The sequence below is a fragment of the Indicator indicator genome, chromosome 17 (genome assembly GCF_027791375.1).
Source record: "Indicator indicator isolate 239-I01 chromosome 17, UM_Iind_1.1, whole genome shotgun sequence".
Classification (NCBI taxonomy): Eukaryota; Metazoa; Chordata; class Aves; order Piciformes; family Indicatoridae; genus Indicator; species Indicator indicator.
The window spans coordinates 23,410,543-23,432,738 of record NC_072026.1 but is presented as its reverse complement, the minus strand read 5'-3'; the positions used below and the strand labels follow the sequence as shown (position 1 = coordinate 23,432,738).

The 22,196-nt window shown below is 52.0% G+C and overlaps 1 protein-coding gene across 1 annotated transcript in view; it reads left to right on the top strand.

Moving 5' to 3' along the window:
- The window catches only part of GPC3 (glypican 3), a 244,994-nt gene that overhangs the window by 158,132 nt on the left and 64,666 nt on the right, over positions 1–22,196 (top strand). The window contains exon 6 of the mRNA XM_054388590.1: positions 7,799–7,919. Coding sequence (XP_054244565.1) covers positions 7,799–7,919 — 121 coding nt within the window. The remainder of the gene's footprint in view (positions 1–7,798; positions 7,920–22,196) is intronic.

Genomic DNA, 22,196 nt, shown 5'->3' with positions numbered 1-22,196 from the left:
GCCTCACAGCTGTTGGGTCCTCTGCTGGGCTTTTCCCCCTGCTGGGAGAGGGTGATCTGAGGTCTTCACCACCCCAGCAGAGCCTTCTGGAGCATGGTTTCAGTCCTGGGACACACAGTTCTGGAGTACTGCTGCTGTAGTGACTGTGTTCCTCCCTCCTGGATGACAGAAGGCTGTAGGCTGCAGAAATCATCTCTGGCAGTCCCTGTGTGGGTTTCAGAAGAAAGTTTCACCTGTTCAGACCCAAGCTGGTGAGTTGCTTTGTGTAAAACTGTCCAGTAGAGACATTGGGAGCCAGCAATGTGGTCAAGAAGGCCAAAGGCATCCTGGGGTGGATTAGAAGTGGTGTGGTTAATAGGTTGAGAGAGGTTCTCCTCTCCTGCCCTGGTGAGGCCACATCTGGGATGTTGTGTCCAGTCCTGGGCCCCTCAGTTGAAAGAGGACCTCAGGGAACTGCTTGAAAGAGTCCAGCACAGATGCTGAAGGGAGCGGAACATCTCCCTGCTGAGGACAGGCTGAGGGAGCTGAGGCTCCTGAGCCTGGAGAAGAGGAGACTAAAGGGGAACCTCATCCATGTGTTGATACAGATGTGCAGGGCAGTGTTGGGAGGACAGATCCAGGTTCTGCTCAGGGATGTCCAAGGACGGACTGTGGGCAAGCTAGAGCAGAGGAGGTGCCATGGGAACAGAAGGAAGAACTTTATCACTGTGAGGGTGACAGAGCCCTGGAGCAGGCTGCCCAGAGAGGTTGTGGAGTCTCCTTCTCTGGAGACTTTCCAACCCCACCTGGATGTGTTCCTGTGTGATCTGCCCTGGGTGACCCTGCTCTGGCAGGGGGGGTTGGACTGGATGAGCTTTCAGGGTCCCTTCCAACCCCTACCATTCTGTGCTTCTCTAATGTAGGTAAGCAGTGGATGGGTTTGGTTCTGCTCTTGCTGAAACCTGGGGGAGATTTATCCTTCCAGTGGAGTCTCAGAAACCACAGGAGACTTTTCCGCAGGGTACTTTTGAGTCCTGTTGGTGTTTGAAATGGAATTCACAGTGACAAGAATAAAATGGTAATTTCCTTGAGGTCTGGGGGAAAAAAAGTCATCTGGCTGGTGGATCATAGAATCACAGAATCAACAAGGTTGGAAAAGACCTCAGAGATCATCAAGTCCAACCTATCACCCATCACCTCATGACTAACTAAACCATGGCTCCAAGTGCCACATCCAATCTTTTTTTGAACATCTCCAGGCACAGTGACTCCACCACCTCCCTGGGCAGCACATCCCATGGCCAATTACTCTTTCTGTGAAGAACTTTCTCCTCACCTCAAACCTAAACTTCCCCCTGGCACAGCTTGAGATTGTGTCCTCTTGTTCTGGTGCTGGTTGCCTGTTGCTGTAGCCCCACCTGGCTACAGCCTCCCTTCAGATAGTTGTAGAGGGCAATGAGGTCTCCCCTGAGCCTCCTCTTCTCCAGGCTGAACACCCCCAGCTCCCTCAGCCTCTCCTCACAGGGCTCTGCTCCAGACCCCTCCCCAGCCTTCTTGCCCTTCTCTGGACATGTTCAAGTGTCTCAATGTCCTTCTTAAATTGAGGAGCCCAGAACGGGACACAGCACTCAAGGTGTGGTCTAACAGTGCTGAGCACAGGGCAGGATGACTTCCCTGCTCCTGCTGGCCACACTATTGCTGATGCAGGCCAGGATGCCATTGGCCTTCTTGGCCACCTGGGCACACTTCTGGCTCCTGTTCAGCTGCTGTCACCCAGTACCCCCAGGTCCCTCTCTGCCTGGCTGCTCTCCAGCCACTCTGACTCTAGGATGTTTGTGTTCAGCCTCCAGATGTGTTTGTCAGGGTGGCATGAAGTGGCTGTGTGACAAGTAAGCAGCAGGTCTAATGGCTGCCTGGTCCCAGTGCCTTGCTCCCCTCTAGACAGTAAAGGCCAAGTGCCAGCAGGGCTGGGCAGAGCTGGGCACCAGCAGCCTCCCACGAGATGGTGCTGGGAGCATGCAGTCCCAGCACTCCCTGCCAGCAGAAGTGCTCTGAGGAGCAGCTGAGGGAGCTGGGCTTGTTTAGTCTGCAGGAAAAGAGGCTGAGGGGAGATCTCACTGCCTTCTGTAACTCCCTGAAAGGAGGTTGGAGCCAGGTGGGGATTGGTCTCTTCTCCCAAAGAACAAATGACAGGACAAGAGGATGGGGGAACACTGCAACAGGTTGCCCAGGGAGGTGGTTGAGGCCTCTTCCATGGAGATATTCAAGGTGAGGCTCAACAGGGCTCTGGGCAACCTGATCTAGTTGAGGATGTCCCTGCTGAGTGCAGAGAGGGTTGGACTGGATGACCTTTGGAGGTCCTTTCCAATCCAAACCATTCTACGATTCTAAATGGCCTCAAGTTGCACCAGGGGAGGTTTAGGTTGGATCTTAGGAAAAAAGTTCTTTATGGAAAGGGTGGTCAGGTGTTGGGACAGACTGCCCAGGGAGGTGGTGGAGTCCCCATCCCTGGAGATGTTCAGGAAACCTGTGGCCATGGCACTTTGGGCCATTGCTTAGTGCCCATGGTGGTGGTGGGTTGCTGGTTGGGCTGGATGATCTCAGAGGTCTTTCCAGCCTTAATGATTTTGGGATTCTGTGAGAGCAGACCTTCTCCTGGGCATGGGCTGCTGCAGGATCCAGCCTGCTGCAGGATCCAGCCTGCTGCAGGATCCAGCCTGCTGCAGGATCCAGCCTGCTGCAGGATCCAGCCTGCTGCAGGATCCAGCCTGCTGCAGGATCCAGCCTGCTGCAGGATCCAGCCTGCTGCAGGATCCAGCCTGCTGCAGGATCCAGCCTGCTGCTCCCACTTCTCCCAGTCACTTCTCTTCCAGCCTACAAGAGATCTCTGACAGCAGCATGTAAGAGCCTTTCTGAGCTGGGCACAACTGTGTCTCACATGTAGCTGTGTTCTATACTTCCCAGGATAATGCCACTATTAACTGCCCCCCTCCACCACTACCAAATCAACACAGTTTTTGTTTTGCAGCATGTTGAGTCCTAATGGGAGGGCCCAGCATGGGGAAAGGTGTCTGGGTGGAGAGCAGAGCCTGTAGGCTTGGTACAGGGCACCTGAGCAGCACCATCCTGCAGCTGAAGCCCTGGGTGCTGGATTGCCTGGGCCTGTGTTGAGGAGCTGCTGGGGCTTGGGATCCCCAGGTTGCTGCCTCTGCTTTGCCGTGACGCTTCTCCTGTATCTGGACAAGCTGTTCATGTCTGGAAGCAGGAATATGTCTAGGTGAGTGCACAGAGGCACAAACACCTCCTTTCTCTCATCATTCTTCATCTGTTGCCTCTTTCTGTGAAGCATGTTGCAGGGTTGCCAGCCCTCAGCTGAGCTGGGTGTAGTGAGTACTCAATGCTGGCAACCTGAGTGGGGATGCAGAGTGCTGCTCTACATTGGGTCTAAGGCCAATGGGATCAGATTCAACAAACCCAAGGCCAACCTGGGTCACAATGACCTGATGAAGGCTCCAGGCTTGGGGCAGAGTGGCTGGAAACTGCCCAGCAGAGATAGACCTGGGGGTGTTGGTCAACAGCTGGCTGAACATGAGCCACTGTGTGCCCAGGTGGCCAAGAGGACCACCAGCAGCCTGGGGTGGATCAGCAGTGGTGTGGCCAGCAGGAGCAGGGCAGGGATTGTCCTGTACTCAGCACTGGTGAGGCCACACCTTGAGTCCTGGATTCAGTTTTGGGCTCCTCAGTGCAAGAAGGACATTGAGGAGATGGAGTGTGTCCAGAGAAGGGCAACCAAGCTGGGGAAGGGTCTGGAGAACAGGGCTGGTGAGGAGCAGTGAGGGAGCTGGGGGTGTTTAGTGTGGAGAAGAGGAGGCTGAGGGGAGACCTCATTGCTCTCTACAGCTCCCTGAGAGGAGGTTGGAGCCAGGTGGGTGTGGGTCTCTTCTCCCAAGGGACAAGTGGTAGGGCAAGAGAAAATGGCCTCAAGTGCAGGGTTCTGTGGTTCTAGAGAACTTCTGCTCTGAAACAGATCTGCAGTGGAAATCAGGCCCAGTCCTGTGTTGGAAGTGGTGTGAGTATTTCAGGTCAGGGGCAGACTCCTGCTGTACCAGAATAAATCTGGGGCTGCCTTTGCATCCCCAGTTGGTTTCATTCCTAACTCAGAGTCTGAGTGAGGCCAAACCCCTGTGTATCCCCAAAGCCCTCTGTGTGACCCTAGAGATGCTGTGGCTCAATGTCCCTATGCCCTTTACTTTCTCCCCCAGCAAAGCATCTTCCTTTAGCTGGTCCCACCAGTCCTCCCATCTTCCTCTTGAAATCCCTGCTGAAATTCCACTCCCTCCCTAAAGCCTCTGAAAGGGGCTGACTGGCATTGCCTGAGCATAGCCAGGGGAGCAGATCTGGTAGAGAGGGGTGGCAAGTGACTGGGGCTGGTGCTGGGAGCTGGGCAAGGACATGATGTGCAGGAGATGGCTTGCAGGAGGGAATATTCATTGTGTTTGCCCACAGCACTGGGACACAGAGGTACAGGAAGGCAGACTGATACCTGGCATTATCTCATAGAGTTCTGGGGGTTGGAAGGGACCTCCTGAGATCATCAAGTCCAACCCCTCTGTTAATGCAGGTAGACCTAGGTCAGGTTGTTCAAGAATGGGTCCAGGTGGGTTTTGAAATTCTCCAGAGAAGGAGACTCCACAACCTCTCTAGGCAGCCTGCTCCAGGGCTCCAGCACCCTCAAAGTGAAGAAGTTTCTCCTTAAGTTCAAGTGAAACCTCCCGGGTTGCAGTTTGCCCCCATCACCCCTTGCCCTATCACTGGGTACCACTGAAAAAGGCCCAGCCCCATCCTCATGACCTCCAGCCTTTAGCTATTGATCAGCATTGATCAGATCCCCTCTCAGGCTGCTCTTCTCCAGGCTACCAGCCCCAGGGTTCTCAGCCTCTCCTTGTAAGAGGTGCTCCAGTTCCAGTTCCCTCAGCATCTTTATAGCCTCTGCTGGACTTTCTCCAGTAGTTTCCTGTCCCTTTGGAACTGGGGAGCCCAGAACTGGCCACAATACTCCAGGTGTGGCCTCACCAGAGCAGAGCAGATAGAGAGGAGAAGCTCCCATGACATGCTGGCCACACTTCACTTCTCAGTTGGGCTGTGCCAGGGTTTGGCAGCCTGCACTCAGTCTGGCAGCTCTTGGAGGTGAGAACGTGTTGTGCCTGCAGAAAGCTGCAGCCCTTCGCAGGGGCTGTGGTGAATTCCCACAGCTCAAGAAGGCACCAGTGTGCTCCCTGCTGCTGCTGTGGCTGCCAGCAGTCAGGGGTGCCAGCTGCTTGCTTTGAACCCGAAGCTGAGTTGGAGGTTGGTGTGGATGCAGAATCACAGAATCAGCCAGGGTGGAAGGGTCCTCCAGGATCATCCAGTCCAACTGATCACCCAACCCTATCTAATCAACCAGACCATTAGTGCCTCATCCAGGCTTTGCTTAAACACCTCCAGGGATGTTACCCCTACCACCTCCCTGGGCAGCCCATTCCCATGGCCAGTCTCTCTTTCTAGGAAGAACTTCTTTCTAAGATCAAGCCTAAACTTCCCCCTGCACAACTTGAGACTCTGTCCTCTGGTGCTGGTTGTCTGGGAGAAGAGACCAACCCCCACCTGGCTACAACCTCCCTTCAGGTAGCTGTAGAGAGCAATGAGGTCTCCCCTGAGCCTCCTCTTCTTGTGTCACATCCTGAGCTGTTACCCAGCTACTGAGCATAGAAACATCTTCCTCCAAGGGCAAGCATACAGCAGCCCCTCTGTCCCTCACCTTCAGCACTCTGACCAGCTTGGCCGTTCCACAGGTTTTGCAGCAGGGAATTTTTATTTCTTTCCTAATGGCTGATGAAAAAGCTGAGCCCAGGCTTGGCCACTCTCCTCTGACAGCTCAGGGAGGGCTCCTGTGGAGATCTCTCTGCCAGCTCCTGGTCTGCTTTACAGGTGGTTGAAGTCCTTCTGCCCCTGTACTCAGCACTGCTCAGACCACACCTTCAGTACTGTGTCCAGTTCTGGGCTCCTCAATTTAAGAAGGACACTGAGATACTTGAACATGTCCTGAGAAGGGCAATGAGGCTGGGGAGGGGTCTGGAGCAGAGCCCTGTGAGGAGAGGCTGAGGGAGCTGGGGGTGTTCAGCCTGGAGAAGAGGAGGCTCAGGGCAGACCTCATTGCTCTCTACAACTACCTGAAGGGAGGTTGTAGCCAGGTGGGGGTTGGTCTCTTCTCCCAGGTAACCAGCATCAGAACAAGAGGACACAGTCTCAAGCTGTGCAGGGGAAGTTTAGGCTGGAGGTGAGGAGAAAGTTCTTCACAGAAAGAGTAATTGGCCATGGGATCCCTGGAGGTGTTCAAAAAAGGATTGGATGTGGCCCTTGGAGCCATGGTTTAGTTGTCAGGAGGTGTTAGGTATTAGATAATAGGTTGGACTTGATGTTCTCTGAGGTATTTTCCAACCTTGTCGATTCTGGCATTCTGGAATTCTGTGAATCCCTGTCCCTGGAGGTGCTGAGAGGCAGAGCTGCAGTGCTAAGGGCCATGGGTTAGCACCAGCCTTGGCAGAGTTAGAGAATGGTTGGACTGGATGATCTGAAAGGGCTTTTCCCACCAAAACCAGTCTGTGATTCCATGTGAATTCAGGTGTCGCACGGTGCAGAGCCCAGCACCATACCAAAGCCAAGGGACCTCCTGTTCGAGCAGCTGCTTTGATCCCCGAGGCTGGCTCTCGTCAAAGCCGGAGCTCAGGCTTGTTTGACAGCACCTCTGCTCCATTAGCGTCGCCCACAGCAGCGATTCCGTCCTGATGCTTTAATTCTTTGTCATCGAAGCCACACATCAGCGATAGCCTTTGTTTTGCGAGGGGGTCGCTGTGATGCTAATCAGCCTGCAGTTGACTGGGTCGTCCCACTCCGTTGTTGTTGGCTGCGGGCACCACGCTGCTGCTCTTGTGCTGGAGTCTCTGTGGTCTGCCAAGGTTTATTTTAAACAAACAGTAGAGAGCCAGGATTTCAGAGCCAGCTTTTTGGAGGACTCTTGGGTGCAAGTTATGTGGAAATATTTATACCTCTTGTATACTGTTTAACGTCTTCCTTGGTTACTAATGGACTGGGAAGGACTTCGTTGTCCTCAAGTGATACAAGTACATCCTCTCTCTGCTTTGCAAAGGCAGAGCAGAAATGTTGATGGGAGTCTTCTGCCTCCTCTTTCTCTGCTGCTCTTTGTTTTGGAAGGGGCTGGTGCTTATCTTGGGCTTTCTTTTGCTTGTACTGAACTTTAAAGATCTCCCCTCTTATTAGTCCGTCACATCAGGGATTCATAGAATAGTTTGGGTTGGAAGGAACCTTGAAGATCATCTAGTTCAAATCCCCCTGCCAAGGGCAGGGACACGTCCCACCAGCCCAGGTTGCTCATCCAGCCTGGCCTTGAACACCTCCAGGGAGGGAACATCCACAGCCTCCCTGGGCAACCTGTGCCAGTGTCTCCCTACCCTCACTCTCAAGAATTTCTTCCTCATCTCCAGTCTCAGTCTCAATCTCCCCTCTCCCAGCTCAAAGCCACTGTCCCTCATCCTGTCATTCCCAGCCCTTGTCCAAAGTCCCTCCCCAGCTCTCCTGGAGCCCCTTCAGGTACTGGAAGGCTGCTCTAAGGTCTCCCTGGAGCCTTCTCTTCTCCAGGCTGAGCAACCCCAACTCCCTCAGCCTGTCCACACAGGGGACATGCTCCAGCCCTCTGATCATCCATCATCCATTCTCTCTCATCCTATTACTACATGGTCTCTTTTTTTTCTCATTCCCACAGGTACAGTCTCCAAATGACAAAGAATGGAGGAAAAGCTCAGCCTGGCAACCCTGAGATGAAGATGAAAGGTCCCGAGCCAGTGATCAGCCAGATTATTGACAAGCTGAAACACATCAACCAGGTTTGTTGCAGGCATGCCAGCAGGGCTGGCTCCAGAGTGGGTGGTTTCTAAATCAGTTTGGCCTCCCCCACACTTTCTAAGGGATCAGCCACAGTCTGGAGCATCTCCATCTTCAGCAACTGCATACAGAGCTGCTGCCACCTCAGCCTCGCATGGTACCAAGCTCACAGGGCATGTGTGGCAGGTCCTGATCAGTGAAACACTGGAACAGGTTGCCCAGAGAAGTTGTGGATGCCTCATCTCTGGAAATGTTCAAAGCCAGGCTGGATGAGGCTTTGAGCAACCTGGGCTGGTGGGAGGTGTCCCTGCCCATGGCAGGGGGGTTGGGTCTGGGTGATTTTTAAGGCCACTTTCAACTCAAGCTGTTCTGTGATGCATAGCATTATGGTGTTCTGTGGTTGCAGCAGGAGCTTCAGGGTTCATGTCCTGCAGTCTTCCAGGGCTCAGCCTGTGTCCAGGCCATGCAGTGATGCATCCCCCCAGTGCACTTCTGCTGGGCATCCATTTGCGCAGTGGAGGGCCAGGAAAGGTGGAGCTGCTGTGGTGCCCTCAAGCATGGGGAACTGGCAGGGGTTTATGTGGCATATGCCTGATGTCCCCTCTGGCTGGAGGAGTCCATTTTGGCACTGCTTGTGGCTAGCAGGGATAGTCACCTGCTTCTTTGCTGTATCTGCCTGGGCATCCACTCCCAGAGACTACTGGGGAGTTACTGGGAACGTGAAATGGTAGAGCTGGATGAGACCCTTTCTGCTGGGGACCGAGCTTCCTTCCCACGGTCTCAGACCTGGCATCCTTGCTGGGACAAGCAGCATCTTGTCTCTCCCCATCGTGCCAGGCCAGGTTAGGTCTGTGAACAAGCCCCAAGGGATTAGGTGGCACCTCTGTGCTTCAAACAACTTGCAGCTGTAAACCTCCCAGAGCTCTTCTGCAGTGTTGCCTCTAGGCCTGCCACGATGGAGTCCAGCTGCGGACTCTCCTCTCTGTGCCACTGAGTAACTCTCAGAGATGTTTGTCAGCAGGCTGATAACTCAGACCTCTCTACTTTCCAGGAACACAGCACTGGATCCTTGCAAGGCAGATACTCGAGCAGCAGTAGAATCATAGAATTGTTAGGGTTGGAAGGGACCTCAAGGCTCATCCAGTTCCAACCGCCCTGCCATGGGCAGGGACACCTCACACCAGATCAGGTTGCTCAGAGCCACCTCCAGCCTGGCCTTAAAAACCTCCTATGTGTTGATATGGCTGAGCTGCCCAGTCTCTCCTGAGAGAGCTCTTGTTCAGGGTAGCTCCAGCAGGATGCTTTGGGCAGCAGCAGGTTCCTGGGGCTAAGCCCAGCTTTTGCTTCCCAGCAGGGTGGGCTGCGAGGGCAGCTCTGGAGTTGCTGGCTTCAGCGACTTTTCTGCTAACCTCTGCTTTCCTGCTCCCAGCACTGCCAGGGACTGTTTTCACAGCAGCTCCCGGTTTGACACCCTCCCCTGTACCCTTCCTCCCCCTGTGCTCTCCCATGCCTCATTAGATGCTGTCTGGGCAGGGGATGCAGTGAAAGATTTGGGGTCTCTGCCACGCAGGAGCCGATGTGGGCAGCGGCGGTGCCGCCCGCGCTGCCTTCCTGCATGACTCCTGGAGCATAGCCGTGCCAGCTGCCAACAGCTCAGGATTATTAAAAAGCTGGGGGGAGGGGGTAAAAAGAAAGTAAAAAAAAAAAAATATATATAGCCTAATCAGCTAAATGGGGTAGAGGGCAGGCTTCAACCTGCAGGTGATAATGATATTTTGCCATTGCCAGTGAGAAAGTGGCACCAAACAAAACATGGTTATTAGTGTTCCTGAAACTGCTGACATCGAGTGGTTGTGAAACGCTGCCTGCCAGACTGGGTCAAGTTAGGTCTTTGCTGAGCAGTTCAGGCTGCTGAGGAGCAGAGATCTGTGGAACAAGAGCCCTTGGGTAAACATTGCCAGGCTGAACTGTTTGCTGCGGCAGAGCGTCTTTGCCAGCTGCTGCCCCGAGGGAAACAGTGGGAAGGGGGTGAATACAATCACCAAGCTCCCAGTGCTTCCCCTCCTTGGCTTGCAGGGTGGGACTGCAACATGTTGTAGGGAGCTGGGGAGTTTGTCATAGAATTCCAGCAGGGCTAGGGAAGCTCTTCTCCCCCTCTGCTCTGCCCTGCTGAGACCACAGCTGCAATACTGTGTCCTGGTTTGGGCTCCCCAGTGCAAGAGAGAATCCAATGGAGAGCCAGGAGGGTGATTAGGGGACTTGAGCATCTGCCCTGTGAAGAGAGGCTGAGAGCCCTGGGGCTGTTTAGTCTGGAGAAGAGAAGGCTGAGAGGGATCTGATCAATGTCTATAAATAGCTGAGGGGTGGGGGACGAGTGGAGGAGGCCAGGCTCTTTTGGGTGATGCATGAGGAACACCAGGTTCAAACTTGAACAGAGAAGATTTCAGCTCAACATGAGGAGAAACTTCTTTCCAGTGAGGGTGACAGAGCACTGGAGCAGGCTGCCCAGGGGGGTTGTGGAGTCTCCTTCTCTGGAGACTTTCCAAACCCCCCTACCCTAAGTGATGCTGCTTTGGTAGGGGGGTTGGACCCAAAGATCTCTTGAGGTCCCTTCCAACCTCTAATGCACTGTGATACTGTGAGACCTGGTTGGGGAAGAACTCAAGATCACCAATCCAACCATAACCCAAAATCTCCCTGTATACAACTGGTAGACCACGTTCCTCAGCACCTTGTCCAAATGTCTTTTAAACACCTCCAGGGATGGTGACTCCACCACCTCCCTGAGCAGCCTGGTCCAGTGCCTAGTGACCTTTTCAGTGAAGAATCTCTCCCTGATATCCAATCACAGCCTCCCCTGGTGCAGCTTTGAGGCCATTTCCCTTTGTCCTATGGCTTGTTACCTGGGAGAAGAGACCAACCCCCACTTCACTCCAACCTCCTTTCAGGGAGTTGTAGGGAGCCAGAAGGTCACCCCTCAGCCTCCTCTTCTCCAGGCTGAACCACCCCAGCTCCCTCAGCCACCCCTCATAGGAGCTGTGTTGGTTTGGTGGCCATGGTGGTGTTGGGTTGTTGGTTGGACTTGATGCTCTTAGAGGTCTTTCCCAATCTTAATGTCTCTGTGAATCGAAATGGTGTAAATGTTAGGGTCTGAGAAATATCAAATCCTCCTACAATGCTGTTTGATAACAAGGGGGAATGGGGAATAAAATCAGGAGAGAAGGGGGAGTGAGTTGTGAAAATGAGTTATGGACCTAGCTGTGCCTGTGGAGAGTCTGCAGTCTGTGCTAAGTGGGGAAGTGACTGCAGAGGTCACTTCAATTTGGGATTTGAGCTCACCATCACACTTGTTTCCTTGGCTTACCACAGTTTTGTGCTCTTCTCCATGTCTGGAATGCATCTTGAACACCCAAGAGTAGGAACAGTGGAAGGAACAGTAGCTCTGGATCAGTCAGAGTTGTGTTTCTCAGGTGTTGGCTTCAGATCTGGGAAGCAGTGGGGAATGCCAGGCTATGGAGTGGTGAAAATCTCCTTATCTACCAAGCTCAAGCCAACAGTGGCTTACAAAGGGATTTGGAAGATCCCAGGATCTTTTGGAGAAAAGAGCATCCTCACAAGTGCTTGCAGTGCTCAGAGCTGGGAAGTGGATTCTCCATGTGCCCATCTGATGGCTTGCTCCCAATGTGTTGTGTTAGGGATGCAGCTGGGATGTGGTAGGGGTGGGTAGACTCATTTCTGGTACGGTTCCACAGCTTTCACTTGTAGATCTTTGCTGATGTCTTTAATTTCTGGGTGACTTGACTTTGGTTTTATTCCAGGCTGCTCATGCTGCTGAAAAAAAAAAAAAATCCCAGAATCACAGAGTGAGAGGGGTTGGAAGGGACCTCTGGAGATCATCTAGTCCAACCTCCTTGCTAATGCAGGTTCATCCAGAGCAGGTTGCACAGGATCTCATCCAGCTAGGTTTGGAATGATCCCAGAGGAGGAGACTCCACAACCTCTCTGGACACTCCAGCACCCTCACAGAAGTTGTTCCTTAGGTTCTTTCAGCAGCACACCACATTTTCAAGCCCACTTGAGTGTGGGGAATGTGTGGTGTGTGGAAGCCCTGCTTGCTCATTAGTTCAAGTCTTCGCAAACTGAATCTGGGTAGTTGTGAGCATCTGTGTGAGAAATTAGAACCACAGAATGGTCTGGGCTGGAAGGGACCTCCAAAGCTCATCCAGTCTGACCTCCCTGCAGTCAGCAGGGACATCCCCAACTAGATCAGGTTGCCCAGGGCCTCGTTGAGTCTCACCTTGGATATCTCCAGGGATGGGGCCTCAACCACCTCCCTGAGCAACCTGTTCCAGTGTTCCACCACCCTCACAGTAAAGAACTTGTTCCTCATATCTAATCCAAATCTGCTCTTCTCTAGTTTGAAGCCATCACCCCTGGTCCTGTCCCTGCAGGCCTTTGCAAACAGTCTCTCTGCAGCCTTCCTGTAGCCCCCTTCAGGTCCTGGCAGGCTGCTCTTAGGTCTCCCCAGAGCCTTCTCTTCTCCATGCTGAACACCCCCAGCTTCCTCAGCCTGTCCTCACAGCAGAGCTGCTCCAACCCCCTGATCATTTTCATGACCCTCCTCTGGACCCTCTCCATCAGGTCCAGGTCCTTCCTGTATTGAGGGCTCCAGACCTGCACACAGCACTCCAGGGGAGGTCTCAGCAGAGCAGAGCAAAGTGGCAGAATCACCTCTCTGGCTCTCTGGCAATGCTGCTTTGGATGCAGCCCAGGCTGTGATTTGCCTTCTGTGCTGCAGTCTCACACTGCCTGCTCCTGGCCAGCTTCTCCCCCACCAGCACCCCCAAGTCCTTTTCCTCAGGGCTGCTTTCTCTGCCCTCCTCCCCCAGTCTGTATTGACAGTGAGGATTGTTCCAGCCCAGGTGCAGAGCCCTGCACTCTCTCTCACTGAGCTTCTGTAGTTTACCATGAGAATGGTGTTTGTGCATTTAGAATGAAATCCATGGGGTCTGGAAGGAGGACAGAAAACCTAACCCAGAGAGAAGAGGAAGTGAAAGTTTGCCAGGTTGTATGAGTTTGGTTCGAGCACCTTTTTTTCTTGCTTGGTTTTGGCTTTTGTTTGTTTGCTTTTTTTTTTTTTCTGGTCTAGCTAAAATGAATAACTGAATGAAGCAAGGCTGCCTGAGGAGTGTGCTGACTCCAGCAGGTCTTTCCTGGGTGAAGTCACTTTGGTGGTGCCATTTTTGTTCAACTGAAGGTTTGATTTTTTTTTTTTTCGGGGGGGTGGGCTGCTGGGAGGATGGTTTATTATTGCCAGATTTTTTTTTTATGTATTTATTTATTTATTTTTACTCATTTACTTATTTACTTATTTGACTTACTCATTTATTTTTACTTATTTATTTTCCCCCAAGTTTGATTTGAGTTATTTTTGCCCAGAGGCACCAACAGCCCATCCATAAATATTAGCATTATTATCTCAGCTGGGAGGCCAAGGGTCACCTTCAGGAAAATGAGTTGGAGTTGGTTCCTAACTTTTCTTTCCCAGAGTGGATGAGGGTCTGTTTCTAGCTCAAAGTGTTTTCACTCATCCCACACCAGAAACTCTATAGCAACTGAAAGGTTCTTTAGTGTCAGCACAAGGACTGCCTCAGGGTTTTGGAGGTTTTTTTGTGACTTATCATCCTTACACACACACAAAAAACACCCAGGGTGCAAGGTGAGCTTCTGCTTCTGGTCACTCCATTTTTGTTCCACCACAAGGATGTTTGGATGGTTGACAGGTGGTGGATGAGCTTCAGTTTTTAACAGATAAGCCTGGGGGTGGGAGCTGTGGTGTGCCATGTCCCACACCCTAAGTGATCTGCACTGCTGGTGACCAGCTATTGATCATCCTCCAGGAAAGGTTTTAGGGAGTGAACCTAAGAGATGAGATCTTCACCATGAGAGTGGTGAAATCCTGGAATGGGTTGCCCAGGGAGGTGGTTGAGGCGAGGCTGGATGAGGCTCTGGCCAACCTGACGTAGTGTGAGGTGTCCCTGGCCATGGCAGGGGGGTTGGAACTGGATGATCCTTGTGGTCCCTTCCAACCCTGACAATTCTATGATTCCATAATGTGAGGATAAAGCAGGGATGGAAACTGAATGGGCCAGTGTGACACTGTTAGCCCTTCAACAGCATCTTGGCCTGGATTGGCCATAGTGTGGCCAGCAGGACCAGGGAAGGGATTGTGCCTCTGGACTCAGCACTGGTGAGGTCACAGCTTGAGTACTGGGTTCAGTTCTGTACACTTCCCTCCAAGAAGGACCTTGAGGTGCTGGAGCAGGTCCAGAGAAGGGCATCAAAGCTGGGGAAGAGTCTGGAGAACAGGGCTGGGGAGGAGCAGCTGAGGGAGCTGGGGGTGTTCAGTGTGGAGAAGAGGAGGCTGAGAGGAGACCTCATTGCTCTCTACAGCTCCCTGAAAGGAGGTTGGAGTGAGGTGGGGGTTGGGCTCTTCTCCCTAGTAACAAGTGATAGGACAAGAGGAAATGGCCTCTAGTTGCACCAGGGGAGGGTTAGGATGGACTGTAGGAAAAATGTCTTTGCTGCAAAAGTGGTCAGGGATTGGAACAGGCTGCCCAGGGAGGTGGCAGAGTCCCCATCCCTGAGGGTGTTCACAGTCCAATCAGACATGGAACTTTGGACCATGGTTTAGTGGGCATTGGTGGTATTGGGATGCCTGTTGGACTTGATGATTTTGGGGGTCTTTTCCCATGTAAATTATTCTATGATTTGTCCTGTCCTTCTCTCTCCCAACCTGACTTGTGTGCTGTCTGCAGTGCACACAGGACTCTGACACTGCTGCTGCAGATGCTTCATTCCCATCCTTATTGCACTCACCTGGGTTAAGCTTGTGCCCAGTTCCAGTCCTTTTCAATGCTTAGATAAACCCTGGTATTTATCATGGGACCACCTCTGGGAGAAAAAGCACAATTTGGGAAACGAAAAAGGGGAGGGGGAGGAAAAACTCCACCAAAAAAAGAAAAAGAAAAAATGAACAATAAAATCCATAAAAGGCAGCTTAGCTGGGGGAGATGTGCCTTTACAAGACTGAAGGGCCTGGAAACATCTTGTACACTTCCAGACACTGGAGTTAAGGGCTCATTTAGAATATTTCAGACACACTGGAGCTTGACAGTTCTTGGGTTGGCACATCAAACAATCTGTAATTTATTGCCCTGTGCAGGGACAGCCTTTTTATCATGCTGCATATTCTCCAGCCAGAAATCTAACTACCATATAAACTCTTGGAAAAAACAAACAAGCAAACAAACAAAATCAAAAAAACCAAACCCTTTTGGGGGTGGGAATCCAGGCAAGATGCTTGTGCAGACCCCTGAGAAACCCTCTTTGATTTATTTCCTTGGAAATGAGAACACACAATTCCTTGGAGTGTTACAGCTATTTCCCCACCCCCCCCCCCCAGCTCCATCCCTGCCTCCCAAAGCAGGATCTTGCTGCTTTTCTTCACATGCTTGGGTGTAAAGACCCAGGTCCTGTGGTGAGCCCTGTGTGAAAGTGCCTCCTGTCACTCTTTGTGGAGTTTACAGGAGGATGGGAACAACACTGAGAGGTTTTTATGAGGCAGTAAAACAGGGAGCCAGAGCTAGGAGGGCACAAAAAAAAACCCAGAAAAGACAGAAAAAGGAGACTCAGAGGTGTGAGTGACCAAAGACAAAATAGACTTCAAGTCTGCAAATAAAAGGAGAAAAGGGGGGGGGGTGGGGGAGGGAAAAAAGGCAAAACAAAAAAAAGCATTTAAATAGCCATGTTTGAAGCTGGTTTGATCAATATGTCCTAGATTTGTTTGTGGGTATTAATGGGCTGTTGCCCTGCAGCCTGGCTGCTGGGGAGAGGGCATGGTGGAGGTCACCCAGAAGTTAATTTGGAAAGAGGCCAAAGGGCCACAACTTGATTGGCTCAAATGTAAACCAAATAGGTCTGGGAACAGCTCCCTGCCCTTGGGCCTGAGTTTCTCTCAAAGTGCAGGGCATGGTGGAGTGCCAGGGGCTGGGGAAGGGGTTTTGACCCCCGCCATGGAAGGATGATGCTTGAGGCAGCAAAGGGATGGATCCTGACCCTGCGTGGGGCACACAGGGAGCCTACGGCAGGGAGCAGAGTGAGGGAGGTTCATTTCCCCCTCTCCTCCCCCTTGGTGTTCCTTAGATGGAAGGAGCCTGGACTGATCTTAGGGCTCCTCAGTTCAAGGGAGGGGGAATTTCAAACCCACCACAGAGCCCCAGGAACAGCTGCTGTAGTCTGGTATCCTGAGGTGCATCAAGCGTGGCCAGCAGGGCTAGGGAGGTTCTTCTCCCCCTCTGCTCTGCCCTGCTGAGACCACACCTGCAATCCTGTGTCCAGTTCTGGGCTCCTCAGTGCAAGAGGGACAGGGAACTCCTGGAGAGAATCCAATGGAGGGCCAGGAAGATGCTGAGGGGACTGCAGCATCTCTGTGAGGAGAAGAGGCTGAAGGACCTGGGGTTGTATAGCCTGGAGAAGAGCAGCCTGAGAAGGGGATCTGATCAATGCTGATCGATAGCTAAAGGGTGGAAGTCAAGAGGATGGGGCTGGGCTCTTTTCAGTGGTGCCCAGTGAGAGGACAAGAGGAAAAATGGACACAATCTGGAACCCAGGAGGTTTCACTTGAACTTAAGGGGAAAATTCTTTGCTGTGAGGGTGCTGGAGCCCTGGAGCAGGCTGCCCAGAGAGGCTGTGGAGTTTTCTTCTCTGGAGACTTTCAGAACCCACCTGGGTGTGTTCCTGTGCAACCTGCTGTGGGCTTTTCTGCTTTAGCATGGGGTTGGACTTGATTGTCTCCAGAGGTCCTTTCCAACCTCCACCATTGTGTGTTTCTATGGTTCTATAAAGGAGCTGCCCAAACAATGTAGTTGGTGCTCCCCAGGTACAGGGCAGCTTGGAGTGCCTGTGGGTGCTCCCAAGGGACATGTGGGGTCTTGGAGAGCCACCTGACCAGACCCTGTCCTAGGAAGAACAAAGCAGAGAAAATGATCAAGTTTATTATCAGAGACTCTGGGGAACTGGAATTGTTTTGTTTTAGTGGGCATGGTAGTGTTGGGTTGATGTTTGTAGAGGTTGGACTTGATGTTCCTAGAGGTCTTTTCCAAGCTGAATGATTGTTTGATTATTTCAGGAATACATTTCCCCTTCAGGAAAATCCCTGACTTCAGCAGATTTGGTTGAATCACCTCTCTCTCTGTAGCCTGTTATGCTTTGTGAGGTTTGTTTTTCCCCACTGCATTTTAACTCCCCAGCCTGAGGAAGCAGCATAATAGTTAGAAAGAATAAAAAGCACCAACTGCCAAACTATTCCACAATGCTATGGACAACACTTTTAACTTAAAAATACAACATTTATCCTGCAGTAAAACAAGTGGCTTTTGAGTAATTTTCCACTTTTAAACTTAAGGAAGTCAATACTGGACTGTCTGAAGTGTTCCATATGTGCAATCTAATGCATCAGGTCCTGGGGGTCCTGGTGGATGGGAGGTTGACCATGAGCTAGCAATGTGCTCTTGTGGCCAAGAAGGCCAATGCCACCCTGGATGGGTGACAAGGGCTGTGGTGAGTAGGTCAGAGAGGTCCTCCTGCCCCTCTGCTCTGCCCTGGTGAGGCCACATCTGGAGTATTGTGTCCAGTTCTGGGCCCCTCAGTTCAAGAAGGACCTCAGGGAACTGCTTGAGAGAATCATAGAATCAGTCAGGGTTGGAAGGGACCTCAAGGATCATCTAGTTCCAATTCCCCTGCCATGGGCAGGGACATCTCACACTAGATCAGGCCAGCCTTAAACACCTCCAGGGATGAGACCTCAACCACCTCCCTGGGCAACCCATTCCAGGCTCTCACCACTCTCATGGGGAAGAACTTCTTCCTCACATCCAGTCTGAATCTCCCCACTTCCAGCTTTGTTCCATTCCCCCCAGTCCTATCACTACCTGATAGCCTAAAAAGTCCCTCCCCAGCTTTCTTGGAGCCCCCTGGAAGGCCACAAGAAGGTCACCTCGGAGCCTTCTCTTCTCCAGACTGAACAACCCCAACTCAGTCTGTCCTCATAGGAGAGGTGCTTCAGCCCTCTGCTCATCCTCATGGGCCTGAGAGAGTCCAGCAGAGAGCCACAAAAATGCTAAAGGGAATGGAACATCTTCCTTAGGAGAAAAGCCTGAGGGAGCTGAGGGCTCTGGAGCTTGGAGAGGAGGAGCCTGAGAGGTGACCTCATTGCTGTTGATGAAGATGTGCAGGGGGAGTGCCCAGAGGCTGGAGCCAGGCTCTGCTGGGGGATGCCCAATGCCAGCACCAGGGGCAGTGGTGGAAGCTGAGGCATAGGAAGTGCCATGGGAACAGGAGGAAAGATTTTGTCACTGTGAGGGTGACAGAAACCTGGAACAGGCTTCCCAGGGGGGTTGTGGAGTCTCCCTCTCTGGAGATATTCCAACCCCACCTGGATGTGTTTTGTGTGAGCTGCTCTAGGTGCCCCTGCTCTGGCAGGGGGCTTGGACTGGATAATTTTGGAGGTCCCTTCCAGCCCCTGGCATGCTGTGATTCTGTGAAATCCTCAAAAGAGAAGGTAACAAACACCCCAGTGACTTGGACACACCCTTATTTTGGTCAGCACTATGAACCAGTTTGCAGCAATTAGAAGATCAGAACCACATGTCCTTGTAAGCAACCAGGCATTGCAATTATTGCTTACGAAGGCTGTTAAATAAAACTACAGGAGATTATAGATGTATATTTTTATTTTTTAATTGGGATGATAAATGCTTTTTTGGAATGGATCAGCTAATTCTCCTTCTTTTTTTTTTTTTTCTGTACTACACAAACTAATCTATAGCTCCACCAAGTCTAGGCCTGGTGCTTAAAGGCTGACTCCATCCTGCCTTGGAACTGTGCCTGGGCTCTCCTTGACGTGTTGAAACAGAACATGTGGAGTTTGGGATGTGGCTTAATGTGGCCACAGTGCTGTTAGGCTGCTAGTTGGAATTGATGATCTGAGAGGTCTTTTCCAACCAAAATGGCATCCTGGCTGGGATTAGAAATGCTGTGTCCAGCAGGAGCAGGCAGGGGATTGTTCTCTTGTGCTTGACGCTGCTGCGTTCAGTTTGGGGCACCTCAATGCCAGAGAGATGTGGAGGTGCTGGAGCCAGGGCAGAGGAGGGCAAGGAAGCTGGGAAGGGCCTGGAGAAGAAATCTGATGGAGAGAGACTGAGGGAGCTGGGGATGGTTAGTGTGAAAGAGAGGAGGCTGAGGGGAGACCTCATTGCTGTCTACAGCTCCCTGAAAGGAGGTTGTGGAGAGGCTGCTGCTGGTCTCTTCTCACAGGTCATTAGTGACAGAACAAGAGGGAACAGCCTCAAGCTGCCACTGGGTAGGTTTAGACTGGAATGAACAGGATGGTGTGGGTGCCAAGTAGGGCTGGGGGATCCAGCACAGCCTGGGCAGTCCCCATCTGCTTCTGGCTCATCCCCTGAGCCCTGCCTCAGGGGATGCTGATGCCAGAGAAACACTGCTCTGCCCTTGAGCTGCTGCAGCTCTTCCTCCTGCTTTGCACTTCAGAGAAGCACAGAATGGCTTAGGTTGGAAGGGACCTTAGGGATCATCTACTCCAACCTCCCTGCCATGGGCAGGGACACCTCTCAACTAGACTTGTTTGCTCAAGCTCTCATCCAGCCTGGCCTTGAGCATGGAGAAGAAATCTTATCAGGAGCCACTGAAGGAGCTGGGGCTGCTTAGATTGGAAAAGAGGAGGCTGAGGAGACATCTCATTGCCCTCTACAACTCCCTGCAAGGACACTGTAGAGAGGCTGCTGCTGCTCTCTTCTCACAGGTCATTAGTGATAGAACAAGAGGGAACAGCCTCAAGCTGCCACGGGGTAGGGTTAGAGTGGACAGTAGGAAACATTTTTGCCATCAAGAGTGGTCAGGGATTGGAATGTGCTGCCCAGGGAGGTGGTGGAGTCCCCAAGCCTGGCTGTGTTTCAAGTTGGTTTGGATGTGGTGCTTGGGGCTATGGTTTAGGGGTGAGCCTTGTAGCATAGGGTTCTTGGTTGGACTTGGTGATCCTGAGGGTCTTCTCCAACCTGAATGTTTCTGTGATTCTTTGTGACTCTAAATTCTGTAACATGCCAGCTAAAGGCTCTCCAGCTCCTCATGGAAGTGGCAATGGCAGGATTTTGCCAGGCCCCTTCAGTCAGGGGAAGTGTGACAAGAACATAACTAAACATGAGCCTATCATGCTTTTTTTTTTTTTTTCCTCTGAAAGGGTTGTCAGGCACTGGCACAGGCTACCCGGGGAGGTGGTTGAATCACGATCCCTGGAGGTGTTTAAAAGCTGTGTAGATGTGGTGCTTGGGGATATGGCTTAGCTGTGGACTTGGTAGAGTAGGGTTAATGGTTGGACTCAATAATCTTGAAGCTCTTTTCCAACCTAAATGATTGTGTGATTCTGACTGTTGGGCTGTTTTGTTTTAAACTCAACCCCCTCCTTCTCTTCTTCAGTGGGAGCTGCTGTTTGCCCACACCAGCCTTCAAGTCTCTATCTGCAGCCATCCTGGCTGTATCAGGTTTGTTGTGGGAACACTATGGCTGGAGGTCCCCTGGAATACCTTTTCTTTAACAGCCAGAGATTAGCTGGACCTGGTGTGTTGGCCAGTGGTGTGATCTGGGCTGTGTTTGCTGAGGTTTCTTGCCTGCTTTACCTGTGGTCTTGCACTGCACAGAGAAGCATCTGAGGTGTGCTGTCAAGCCCCAGGCTTTGATTGCCTCTGCAGTTCCCTCTGCCGTGGAATGTCAGGCATTTCCCATGTGCAGGAAGGCAAGGGCAGTAAACAGGCACCTTTCTGGTGCTGCTCAGTGACAGCAAAACTTTGGGCATCTCCTATAAGCTGCATGAAAGTGCTGGAGCCAGTTCTCTTTAGCTTCTTTAATGTGCAGACAAGGGGATTGGGGCACCCTCAGTGAGTTGGCAGACGGCAAGAAGCTGGGAGGGAGTGTTGGGCTGCTGGAGGGTGGGAAGACTCTGCAGAGGGACCTGGCCAGGCTGGATCAATGGGGAGAGGTCCATTGTATGAGGTTTAACAAGGCCAAGTGCTGGGTCCTGCACTTGGGTCACAACAAACCCATGACTGCTCCAGGCTTGGGGCAGAGGGGCTGGAAACTGCCCAGCAGAGAAAGACCTGGGGTGGTGGTCAACAGCTGGCTGAAGATGAGCCACTGTGTGCCCAGGTGGCCAAGAAGGCAACCAGCAGCCTGGGCTGGATCAGCAATGGTGTGGCCAGCAGGAGCAGGGATTGTCCCCCTGGACTCAGCACTGGTGAGGCCACACCTTGGGTACTGGGTTCAGTTTTGGGCTCCTCAGTGCAAGAAGGACATTGAGGAGATGGAGTGTGTCCAGAGAGGGAGAACAAAGCTGGGGAAGGGTCTGGAGAACAGGGCTGGGGAGGAGCAGCTGAGGGAACTGGGTTTGTTCAATGTGGAGAAGAGGAGGCTGAGGGGAGACCTCACTGGTGTCTACAGCTCCCTGAAAGGAGGTTGGAGCCAGGTGGGGATTGGTCTCTTTTCCCAGGTAACAAATGATAGGATGAGAAATGGCCTCAAGTTGCACCAGGAGAGGTTTAGGTTGGCTATTAGGCGCCATGTGCCCCTTTGATTCGTAAGTAATTGGGACTGCAGAGATAAGATTCTCTGTTTCCTTCCCCTTTCTTTTATTTGTCCTTCCCCAGGCAATGAATCTCTGGAACAGATGGGAGGGGACTGGGAGAGATGGGTTCCTTTGTGAAACTATGTGTCACCTTCAGTGGTAAGAAAAGGAATGTCTCACCTGCCTTTTTGCTAACCCCACCTGCCTTTCCAGGCTTGCTTTATTCATCTGTGGTGTTCCACCTCATATCTAGTACAGGAGTAGATGTTCAGCTCAGTTCATAGAATCATCAAGGCTGATAAAGACCTCTTAAGATCAAGTCCAACCACCAGTCCCACTAAACCATGTCCCCCAGTGCCATGTCTGTATGGTTTTTGAACACCTCCAGGGATGGGGACTCCACCACCTCCCTGGGCAGCCTCTTCCAATCCCTGACCACTCTTGCAGCAAAGACATTTTTCCTAATCTCCAACCTAAACCTCTCCAGGTGCACCTTGAGGCCATTTCCTTATGTCCTGTTGTTAGTACTTGGGAGAAGAGAATTATAGCAGCAGCAAAGCTGTCCCAGGTGGTGAATCCAGCTCCT